The sequence below is a fragment of the Cheilinus undulatus genome, linkage group 3 (genome assembly GCF_018320785.1).
Source record: "Cheilinus undulatus linkage group 3, ASM1832078v1, whole genome shotgun sequence".
Lineage (NCBI taxonomy): Eukaryota > Metazoa > Chordata > Actinopteri > Labriformes > Labridae > Cheilinus > Cheilinus undulatus.
In genome coordinates, this window is record NC_054867.1 from 36,796,990 (window position 1) to 36,809,415 (window position 12,426).

At 37.3% G+C, this 12,426-nt stretch overlaps 1 protein-coding gene across 15 annotated transcripts in view; it reads right to left on the reverse strand.

The window, feature by feature from the left end:
* atp2b2 (ATPase plasma membrane Ca2+ transporting 2) overlaps positions 1-12,426 on the reverse strand; it is a 200,267-nt gene that overhangs the window by 12,200 nt on the left and 175,641 nt on the right. For all 15 annotated transcript variants that reach the window (XR_005991592.1, XR_005991591.1, XM_041781370.1 and 12 more), the window contains 5 exons: positions 10,269-10,510; positions 7,931-8,165; positions 1,521-1,700; positions 1,332-1,419; positions 170-276 (listed from right to left, as the gene is read on the reverse strand). Coding sequence is in view for 13 of the 15 variants with exons in the window: in XM_041781370.1 (XP_041637304.1) it covers positions 170-276; positions 1,332-1,419; positions 1,521-1,700; positions 7,931-8,165; positions 10,269-10,510 (852 nt within the window). In the remaining 2 variants the exon portion in view is untranslated. The remainder of the gene's footprint in view (positions 1-169; positions 277-1,331; positions 1,420-1,520; positions 1,701-7,930; positions 8,166-10,268; positions 10,511-12,426) is intronic.

A 12,426-nucleotide genomic window follows, 5' to 3' on the forward strand; every position in this document is an offset into this window, starting at 1 on the left:
AAAACCACTAGGGGGAGCTCCTCATCTACAGAGGCCCTCCCAGAGTGTCTGAGAGATGCTCTAAATACTGCAGAGGTGAAGAACACATTTCAAGATGTTGACTGACATCAATCCCAAAAGGGAACAAGCAAGGCAGAAAAAGGACAAAAACAAAATAAGGTTTGCTCACCATGGCAAAGCCGACATCAGCTTTCTTTAGAGCAGGTCCATCGTTGGTTCCATCACCTGTCACAGCCACCACCTGCCTCTGGTCTACCATAGTACTGTCAATAATGCCTATTAAACACATATACACATCAGCAAAGCAGCAAATGCAGCTGTGTTTATTTCGGTTCACTTGCACAACTAAAGCAATTTATGGGGTCAAGGTGCAAAATCTAAGTTTCTGAGCAAACCGAAAGGGTGTAGGCAGAAGCTAAAGCTTATTAACGCCTACCCCTCTTATTTTACAAACAACAGAACCATCACAGAAATAAGTGCATGGCAAAAACAATGCAAAAGCATTGTTGTTCTTTACATCCATTAGTACATTCATTAGTCAATTAATGCATAATGACATATTCATATTAACTTACATTATTCATGTTGTATTTCAAAACCAACTGACTTTTATACAGTCTTTTCAGCCTTACCAATGTACTGCATGTTTTTACAATATCTGAAGAAGAATTCCACAAATTCACCCCTCTAACTGACAGAAAATGAGATTTGACATTTGTGCGTATCTTTGGTTTCTGAAAAATAAATGTTCCTCTCAGATTGTATTGACTGTCTCTCAGTATAAACAACTTCTGGATACATTCTGGTAATTGTCCAGTTTTAGCTTTATACATTGTTTGTATTGTATTATATTCGACCAAGTCTGGAAATTTTAGCATGTTTAATTGCAAGAATAGGGGATTGGTTGGTTCACGATAGGGTTTTTTACTTATAATACGTATGGCCTTTTTTGTAACAGAAAAATAGAGTTTGTATTTGTTTTATAAGTGTTTCCCCAAACCTCTACACAGTATGTCATGTATGGGACAATGAGTGAGTAATAGAGAGTGCACAGAGATTTCTGGCTTAAGAAATATTGGGCTTTATAGAGAATTGCAATGGATCTAGACATTTTGGTTGTAACATGGTTTACATGGGATTTCCAATTTAATTTATTGTCAATCATTACACCTAAAAATGTATCAGTAATCTTGATCGTAGAACATCAGCTATTTAGAATACTTTCATTAATGTTATGATTGATAGATGATGTTTAACAATGAACAATGTAAAATTAAGGGTAAAATGAATTCCTGTTGGTGGTGAGGGGTGTTAATGTGCAAGTACTTCACCTTTGACAAGTGTGTGTTTGTCAGTTGGGGAAGATCTGGCCAGAACTCGGAGTTTAGGCCAAACTTTGTCAATTCGCTCCTGTTCCACCTGGACACACAAACAGAAATAAAGGGGTGTTATATTTCTGTCTCATGAGTTTAGCCTCTCTCACTCTCCTGCAGATTTCTCTCTGACAGTAGTTACTGCACCTCTCCCTTCTCATTGCGGATCCTCCTGTTGAACTCTTTCCCATCGATGCACAGGAAGTCCTCTCCTGGATGGATGATACCACACTTGATGGCTATGGCCCTGGCTGTGTTTATGTTGTCTCCTGTCACCATGCGCACGGTGATACCTGCACGCTGGCACTTCTTAATGGCATCTGGCACCTAAAGAGTGATACATAAGACACATATGAAATGATTATACAGCAGATACAAAAACAATGACATATATGTACAAAAAATGACTCAAATCAAACATATTATCCTTACAATTGGTCTGTGGCAGCTGTTAGAAAATGTCAATCATAGACAAAAGAAACAAAAAGCTTTACAATAGAAGGAAAATAGAAATAACAGTAGTCATACAAACACCACAATGGAATTTAACAAAAATAGCAACAACAAAAATAGGTCAACTAATTTATTTACACTGCCAAAACAACTCAATAACATAAGTAAATAGCAAGAAGACTATAGGCCAAACATCAGCCCAGTTCAAAGGTAGTGTGCATTTATGGCACTGTCATAGGTGCAGTGGCAGGTCTATGCTTTTTGCTAGGTGGAGCCAACATAGCATTGAGACAACTTATATAACAATAAGCAGTTTGTGCAGCGCTAGTGTTTTGAAGAGTGTTGGTAAAGTATATAAATGTAGTTGGAAACTTCCAATGAAGGTTTGAAAGCAACAAAACACTGGGAACCACAGTACATTATGTCACCATGTAAATAATTTCTCAAGACATTCTGCCTGACCACGACCAGAAAATATGATAACATTTATCAACAGAGTTAATGCAAATACCTGGGGCAATAATTTTACCACATAGTGTAGTGCTACAGGCTAAAAAACATCCACAGATCACACACTGACTCGATTCCGACTGTCATCAAAGAAAATGCTTTATCTGTTTTACGGTAAGGGTTGGATTTTTAAGAGACAATGCAATCAACATTAAATAGCCATAGACATAAAGGATAGCACAGCATCAGCTGCAAGGAGGATCTCTGTCTACAAGGACTCACTGTGACAGCAAAGGGTGAGTGATGTTATTGCAAATTGTGCACAGATTTTTAAGCAGATTGTTATGCCAAGATCAGTTTAAATGTATTATTTATTTCAAGATCTTTAACAAAGCTGAGAAAGCCTGATGCTGCCTTACACTCACTACATGATTCCTATTCTCATCCTCACAGTTAAGAAGCTAGGTTAATGATTCAACATTGGATCAGATCAGTGGTGGTATCTGTAAATACCTAAAAGCCCAGGTGGTGATTTGGTATTAGAGCATATAAAGTTTTATTGAATTTTGATTTTAATTAAAGTTTAAGTGTATTGTTAACGAAAAGACTTACCATTTGTTACCTGATTTCCCAGGACAAATGTCAGTGAAAGGTGTGAACAGGGTCTAAGTAAAGCTACACTCAGTAGATTTAGATAGGGTTAAATAGGAGATTAGTGAGACTGAACAACAGTCATACCGGGGGGCTTAAAGACCACAACATTGAACTGGAAAACACTTTAATGTTCTTTAGAGCTACCGGTCACTACAGAGATAAGTGACAGTTCTCTTTGCACAACCCCTTTCACATACTTGCACCATTATTAGTGCTTTTTCAAGTGCTTTAAGAACGTGAAGATTCAGCAGTACTTTTATACTTGACAAAAAACACACAGACACAAAAGATACACAAAGAATATAACTGCATTATGGATTTAATGATATAAACAGATCATTTATCTTAATCAGTGAGATAGAAATGTACTGGAATTACTGAGAGAAATGACTATATGAAGATATATCTGTGGTGAAACCAGCTTGCAAAAGCAGAGTATTAATTCAGAAACGCATTCTTCTCCCTGACAAAGGTCAGTGTGGGCGAGCACTGCTCTCCAAACCCACACATAAACAAACATGTGCACATAATGCAGGAGTAACTTACATACATTTGCACATACAGCCAAGCCTACACTGTATCTTTTTTCTCCCTATAAAGAGGTATGCAAAACTTTCCCATCCCCATCACTGATACTTGGGAATATTGCACACATACAGGGAAGCATGCTTTTCCTTACACATATGCACAAATGCAGAGTATAATACAGGAGGACATCTTATACCCACCAGTAAAAGTAAAGAAATATATATCCCAAATATGACCTCAGAGCTTATATGACTTGCCAGAAGCTCTCGCTGTAAATATTGCAGCAAGTGTAGAAAGTTTCTACATCCTCATCTTACTTTTTCTGCTTGCACCAAGTCCCTGCTATCAAGATATCAACTTCATGTCTGTCTATCTGTCATCCCTACTGTCTGTTCAACTCTCCTCTACTTTGGATTCCCACTGCCCTAGTTGACCGGTCACCCGAAAGAGGCGGTGGATTGAGGAGAGGAGGAAAGTGGAGGCTTATTAAAAATACAATCTGGCCCGACAGAGGAAGAGGGTAGGAGGCTAGTAGGTGAAACTGAAAAACAAACCCCTCAGATCTGGTTACACTCTCATTTTCCTCTGTTTCTCCACTTACATGTCTTCTTTCTCCTACTGTCCATTATCCCTAAGACATGAATCTGATTTAGAGTTTTTTTCTGCTTTTATCTATCCTCTTCTATTTTTCTTTGCCATTGCCTCTGCTCTCTTGTGTCTCTGGGGGCAGAGCAGCCAGTTATTAAAAGAACATCACATTCTGGAGGAAGAAATTGGAGACTTACACACAGACTAAAACATGTTTACCACTTAGTGTGACCTTTTTAGCGTGGGAAGTCTCATCTCCAACATTAGCTAGTCTTACAAAGTAAGCTGCTTTGCAAACATGTCAGTGCTTTTCTTGAAAAGGTCAGATTTTAAGAGACTTCTGTGATGACAAAAAGGGAACTGCAGACTGTTTGGCTTGGGGCAACACAAGAGACTTTATTAGCACTTAAACTGTGAATTTAATACATCCCAAATGGTGTGAAATTTGCAACAGCAGTTTTTTCCCTGAGTACTTTTTGCTTAACTTAACTTCAGATTTGTTCTAATTACTCTTTCAGGATGACTGTTCAAATATAAGACCCCAAAAGTAACTGTGGAGCTCTTAGGTTGGTCTGGTTCCCAAAGATTTTTTGCACATCCATGCTAAGAACAACAGTTTGTTTCCCCTTCTTCTCTGTCTTAATTAATTTTTTTTTTTAGGTCTGTTTAGTTTCTTACATAAGTTGGCTTCAGACACAGAAAAAGAGACAGATGCATGGTGAGAGATAAAGTAAAAGTAGTGCAGAAAAAAAGAAAAACAGAGGAACTTGAGAAAGGTGGATGTCAGACCCTGCAGTGTGGAGAGAGAACGAGACAAGGAAACATGGATGGGACAGGCTGAATAAAAAACCTTGTTAGAGGATGAGGAGGGGGATGGAAAAAAAGATGAAAGGAGGAAGTTGAATAATGCAGTAGTCAGTTAGCTTCCTGCTGCCCCGTATCTGTACTAGAGCTGTCAAGTGAGGTCAGTTTTCCCACTGTACATAGGCACCTCTTTCCTGCAGTATACATCCTAATTCATGTACTGCTGAAGAAATAATTACTTGATGTTTATATAAGGTATATAAGTTGTTATTTCTTGCCTTAAACAAAATCTCACAGAGTAGAAAACACAATAATTTAATGATGACAGAATAAGTAGTTTGTGTTCAAAAGTGAACGCTAAAAGTACAGTATGAAATTACAATAAAATGTTTGAAGATAAAAAAGGAATTCAGAAACATATCACAGTTACATCACAAAATGTTTAGAATAAAAGTAAGTACTATTATAATGTTTACAGCAGTTTGGGAGAAAATCTAATGCAGTGCTTAAATCTAAGCACTGCATGGTCTTGTCGTTATATAACACTTAGCTCTAAATGAAGAACTTTAAAGATAACACACTTCTCTGCGGGTGATTTAACGTCTAACCCTTTCTGATTTTTTTTAAACATCTGAAGTTGTACATTTGAGAACTTGTCTTCATCTGTAAAGTGACAAGCTATGGCAGAATTTAAGAATTAAATCCATAATGCATTTAATTCTGTTCGAAATCAGACACGCTTAAGCATTGTACATGTGCTGAGCCTGGCTGATTAAAGGCATTAAAAAATAAATACTGAACTTGTATCTATCAGGGTTTGTTTGTTTTAAAATTATGTTTTATTTTCAATCCTTTAACATAGGAAGCAAAATTAAGTAGAGTCAGCTCCCTTGTATGTGCACAAATACCAAGCCAAGAAAGCTTATTCTGATTCAGTACAATATGGACAGTTATGTCTGACGGCTGACTCACCAAAACTTTCTGCATCTGACAACACCAAATAAAATATCAACACATTTAAATATTTACTATATCATGCAGTAAATCTTCACGGTATGTCAAATTACAGCAACATCAGTAGCCTCTGCATGCCTTTCAAATACAAAATGCCTTTAAACTCCTTAAGCTGTGTGGTCCAGTCTGAGGCATGCATTTCAGCAATCAATAATCGAGCAGAGAATCAACTGTCAGTGAAGACATTGATCAGACACACACAAATCCTCAACTCAAATCTTTCAAAATGACATGAGCTCTCTCTGTCACTTTAATGTGCCCACTGTGACTGGCATAGTCGTATTGCTCACTGTTCCACCTCATTTTATATGACAGTATTACATCAAGTCTGAAAATGAAACTAAAAAATCTTATTGTAATAGAGAGGCTGTTAATATTGTAACCAAGAGTTAAGCTGTCCCAAAAAACAACAAAGAAACAAAACAAAAACAAAACAAAACAAAACAAAACAAAACAAAACAAAACAAAATGAATTCCTGCCAACACATCATTTACAGGTGCATAAACTGTCCTGTTAAATAAAAGGCTTATATTTTTGAATACAGGAAAACTTTTGAAACAATGGATGGTTAGTGGGGATTTAAGTAAAATAACATGGAAACATATTTTTAACATGAGACAACAAAATAAGTGGGACTCTAATTCTATGACAACCTGTAACCAAACTATACAGCATTATACTGTGTTAAGTTTCAATATCAAACATGCAGTATGCAAAAACAAGTACAAACTTGCGCTGAATTGAGGACTCTGTTCAATAAAAACGGTACCTTAAAAGTCATACTATCCAAACATGAACTGACATTTTTCATATCATTCATAGGTTCCCATAATGAGGCAGAAATGCACTTTAAAAGGCACTTCCACATTCGCACAGGAAGTGGTCCCAGAATTTACATGTGCACTGGAAACGGCAGTAGAGCACATACACATACAGATGCCGTTTTTATTGAAAAGAGTCCTCAATTCAAAACAAGAAGTAGTATGGAGAAAGATGCCGTAGAGGTGTTGGGCACTGAGTTGCGTGATTGAACTTGCAACCTATGGCAGCCAACATTACAAAATGTGTCCCATTACTATTATAAAAAATATGAATTGTTGGTCCTTGTAAACTTCAGGAATTATTTGAAAACTTAATATGCTAGGGACTTAGATTAAGTAATTATTAGCCAAATGTCCCACCCTATATTTGCTCCATGTTCCACTAATAGTTAAACAAACTTGGTAACAAGCAAACCAACAAAACCTTTGTCTACTTTCTCTTTCTTTATCATAGTTAGAAATATTTTAGGGTTTTCTTGGTTTGTAAAGAAATCAAAATTTTGCAGAGAGCTATAAAATGTTACAGGGGTCCCTGATCACACAGAAGGACATTGTGTTTAATCTTGTCCAAAACAGAAATACAAAGAGGCACGGCAATGGGTGAGTGTTGCAGCATGCATTATTAGATGGAACAAGCAGCCGACAACAGGGACAGCTGTGCCAACAATGAAACACATATGACTAGAGCAATGTTGACTGGAAGTCTTCTCATGTGTTGGTTCTCTGTTTTTGTAGAGATTACAATGACTTATTCTTCATGATCCTCATTTTGCCTTGTTCATACACGTTAACATTGTGAATACATCTATCATCACATAATGCAGTTCTACTGTTGGCTTCTTGAGGTTAATGCCTGATCCTGAGAAACTAATACCAAATACTGAATGTTTGCAAAGGGTATTTTATGATGAAATAGCCAAAAATCTTGACTATTAAAAAAATACAAATATTTGCAGTCTTTGAAACACTGTCTTGACATAAAGGTTGTGTTTCACCTCTATCGTTCCAAGGTTTTCTCTTTACCATGTAAGATATTAGAGAAATGTGTGGGTAAGAAATCTTCAACTCTTACAGATCTACAAAACATTATGAATATGAACTATGAATAAAGAGAGGCCTTCATGTGAAACTTTAAGATAAATGTTATTGCTCAGACCAAACTGAGACCAAACAGCTGTTACGCAGCCATGCATCTTTGCCCAACATCCCCTTCTCTAAGTACCTGATAAAAATATCTCTCCTACCTCTGGCCTGACAGGATCCTCTATCCCAACCACACAGATGGCTGTCAGGTCACTGAGGATGTTGTTCTCATCATCCCAGTTGGGTTCAGGATCACCAGGGAAGTCACGAAACCCCACACAGATGGTCCTCAGGCCATCACACGCCATGGGCTCGATCACCTTCTTCACCATTTCGTCTTTGTCCCGTGGACGAAAAACTCTTGGCTCTCCCACTTCATTCAAAATATGGCTGCATCTGTTATTATGGGGGGAGAAGTGGTGTGATAAGAGGTATATTAAAGTTGTACTTTAACTTTGAATTACAGTTATTATTGTATAAATGACCGAAGATGGTAAATATATGTACATCTTTTGGAAGATTCTTTTATACAATACTGAATTACAAAAACATGTAGGTACCTATAAATCAAAATGAAGTGTTTCAGACAAATTTGCCAGGGCAGAAGTTTGGCAAAAAACACCGGTTTGCTAACGTTGGTGTTTTAGTCAGAGAGAGGTGTCTGTCTCAATTAAAAGGTAACAGAATTGTCAAAAGACACCCTAAAGCTAAATAATTACCAAACTATGACTAGATTATTAGTTTGCTGCAAAACCATGATAGTCTGGCTGCAAACCACTCATGCAAACATTAAAGCCTAAGCAATACTTAATAAATATAAAAGATAAAAAGGTCAGAGGTCTAATCTGTGATTAAATTATATGAACACAGTTTCAGAAGTAGTTACATGAACAATGGCTTGCTATAGCTTTGTTAGTTTTAAAGCTAATCAATCTACACTAGGTAACATTTATACATAAACCAATGTAGCTAAGTTAGCTTAAGCAGTGTTAGCTTAAGCAACCTGAGCTTTAGCAAAGGTTGCTAGCAAGGTTCATATCTTATATGTAGATGCTTTGTAAGATTAGCTTTAGCAACATTGCTAGGTTAGTTTTGTAGCTCTGTTATCTATGTAGCTTATGCAGCTTACAAAGCTACATTAGCTATGCTTGTTGCATTGTAATATTTTCATGGAGGATGCGCTTTTTTCCTGTAAGGAGACTGTTTAAATGACTTTTTTTTTTTTTTTTTTTAAGGTTTATTTTTGGCCTTTTTTGCCTTTATTAGATAGGACAGTGGGTAGAGTTGGAAACAGGGAGGAGAGTGGGGAGAGACATGCAGGAAATAGTGCCACGGGCCGGATTTGAACCCGGGTCGCCTGCGTATATGGCGTGCGCCTTAACCACTCGACCACCGGCACGCCGTTTAAATGACTTTTATTAAACATTTTGTAGTCAGGTTTTAACTTTTAACTTCTGGTATCCTTTACCTTAACCCTTACCTAACCATAAAAGGAAGTTTAATCCAATGTTATTTTGAAAGTTTTAGCGTGTATTTCCATTCTGAGATGTACGGCGTCTGGGATGAATGGTCTGCAAAACTGAAGTGTAAAGACTACTGGTGTAAAGAGTAAAGCTGCCAGGTTAGAATTTTTTTGTGATGACAATTTCTTTGGGTCATTTTAACCCCATCTGCCTAAAAAAATCCAGAAAACATCTTTAATGAAGCCTTTTGAAGGCTTGGAAACAGGAAATGTTGAGGGTCAAATCAAGTCATTTTAACTATTTTAGTTTTTATGGTTCAATGACTCGAGAGTACCTGCCACCAGGACCATGATAGTGGGCAAACTGAAGTCAACATGTATTTATCAATTTAGCTAAATTAAATAAACACACAAATAGAAGAGAAGTACTGCATTGGACATCACAAAAAGAACTCAATGCAATCCGCCTGCTGTAGATAATTTTAAGTTTGATCAACAATTGTTACCTTTTCCCAAACATATGGAGTAGTCTACTGGTGAGAAAAGTAGCTAGTTGGAGGGGTTCATGGGTACAGACAACAATAAAGATAACAGCTCGTGGAAAGCTCTTAATAAGACTTGTAACTTTTACATTAAATGTGTTATATTGGATAATGCACATCCAAGGTGACTTATCCATTGTAGATGTACTTTAACTTTAATACTTGATTTTAATGCAATTGTCAGAAGTGAGTTTGAGTTTTTGCAAAAAGGGCAAAAAGTGCATATAACTGCCTCATGTTTTCTCAGACTTTGTTTTATTTTCTTTAGTGTAAATTTCACAACTACATGACCTTAAAGTGGAAACTCAGCCCACTCTCACTGCCTCAAGAAAGCATAAAAATGTTATAACCTGAAGTTTTCTGTGCACCCAAAATAGACCAGCTTTATATCAGGTTGAATTTCCCTGATTTGATCATCCCCTGATACTGCACAAAATTCTCCTTGCTGCTGTCATTATATAAATAATCTAATTTTAATTACAAAAGCAGACTCACTTTTTGAGGACAATCTCAGAGGCTCCCTTGCTGTACATGCGGAAGCTCCCATCGGGTAATTTGACGACAGTGCTCATGGACTTCCTGACAGAGTTGAAGGTGTAGACTTTGTAAAGCTTCTCCTCTGGGATCTGGTTTCTTATTGGCTGGTAGTCCCGCTTCAGGTCCAGGACCAATCCCAGCAGGCCGCACTCTGTCTTGTTGCCCACCTGCTTCGGCAGGCCGCCTTCCTTATCTGGGGGCTGGGAAAAAAACAGAGGAGGGATTTTTAGATGATTGGTTCTATTTTCTGCTCAGAATTTGCTGCAATGCATTAGTACATGAGGCTGCTTTCTACAGTTGGTTGTTTTTACATTGCTTCTCATAATAGATGCTTTTTTAAAAAGTGTACTGTTTTTTAGTCATATTTATGCACTCTAATGAGAAAGTCTTCAGCATCCTTATCATAATTTAGGAGAAATAGTGAATAATGTATTCGGTCTTTCCTGTTTGTTTCATGATCTGTTCAATCGATGAGATCCCCTTTTTTCTTCACTGCAGTGCAACCAGTGTAAGGCTTGAAATAGCCGTCAGCGATAATTAACCAGCTAGCAGGTGAAAGGACTGCTCTGTGTGGGAGGATAGGAGATGAGATAGACTGAATCAAATTTGGTTGTTCTTATTTCAGGCATACGCCTCAACCCATTGCAATCTGTAATTGTACATTAGGAACAGTATTTTTCTCTGGTTCAGTAAACATCTCAGGAGCCATGTTTCTGCATGGCTACATCGGTTATGTGGGACTGATAGACAGGGCATGTAAACTGTTTCATTTAACATAAAAGGGTATGTTAATTATTTGGGACTGTTTGCTAAAATACTGTTTTTTTGCCATAACAACAGTAAATTGTTTGGTCCATAAAAATGAGAAAAAGTTAAAATGCAGCTCTTTGTGTGTCAGAATGTCACAAAGCCAAATGATTCACCGTAAAATTTCTTAGATTACAACCAGAAAACAAATAATATACTTTGCTGTCACAGAAAACAAAGAAAGCCCTTAAATCTCATTTTCTAATGACAAAATCAAGAGTGCTTTTCTTGTTGCTTGAGAAACAATCACTAACTTATTAGAGCTGATTTATGAGCTGATAATGGATCAGTGTGTTTACTCCAAGTAGCAAAGAAATTTTACACAGCGTGTGATGTCGGCAGAGCAGTTTCTCTCCCTGTCAAAGCTGGAGAGTGTTTATTATGAGCCCACAGTGGAGCCTTTTACTGTAGATCATGTGTTTATGTGTCTATCTGTGTGTGTTTGAAATGTGTGCACGTCTCCATCCAGGTGCTGCAGTTTATCTGTGCAACTGTGTGTGCATGCAGTGTAAGTGCCAGCGTGTGAGTAAATGTGTGGTCAGCTTGTGGAAGACTCAGGTTGCCATGGTAACGCTGTGCACAGCATTCTCTGAAGAAGGGACTTGTGGGAAAGGAGAGGGTGCTCTCTCTCTCTCTCTCTTTTGCCACTTGGGGATTCTTACTCTTTGGCTCTGATTTTCTGACAGGATTTTCACTCATCTCACTTCACACATGTCCTCCAGTCTTACTCAGTTTTCCTTTTCATCTTGTACCAGTCCTTATTTATCAGTTTCCCCCAGCTTCAGTCCTTTTACTCAAACTCTCTAAATTGGGAAATAACAAAGAAATACAAGAAGTAAAGCACACAGCATGAGTATCTATAATTCTTTGAAAATGCTCTGTTAACAGGATAAAATCACACTGTGTTAAACACCCTGCTTGCACAGAAACACATGCTTATAAGTCTTGATTCGTGAGAGTGTGCAGTCCTTTCTTTTATTATTAAAAACATTTGCACTTCACATAATCACTCACTTAAAAACTGATGGTCATGTTTGCTTGATTTAAGATGTGAGGATGAGAAAGATGTTCTACTTAACTCATCAGAAATGCCAATCAAAGGAAATCAGGGCTACAAGTATTATTTTCACTGTTAGAAAACTGCAGATCATCTAAATTCCAAGGACATTTAACTGAGCGTCATATAAACCAGGAGCATCAAAGGGATACATCAGAAAGCATCTAACCCTTATATTGTGAGCAGAAAAAAATGAAAATGTTAACTCTCTTGTAAGCAAAAGATCACATCAACTTTCACAATTTGAACTGA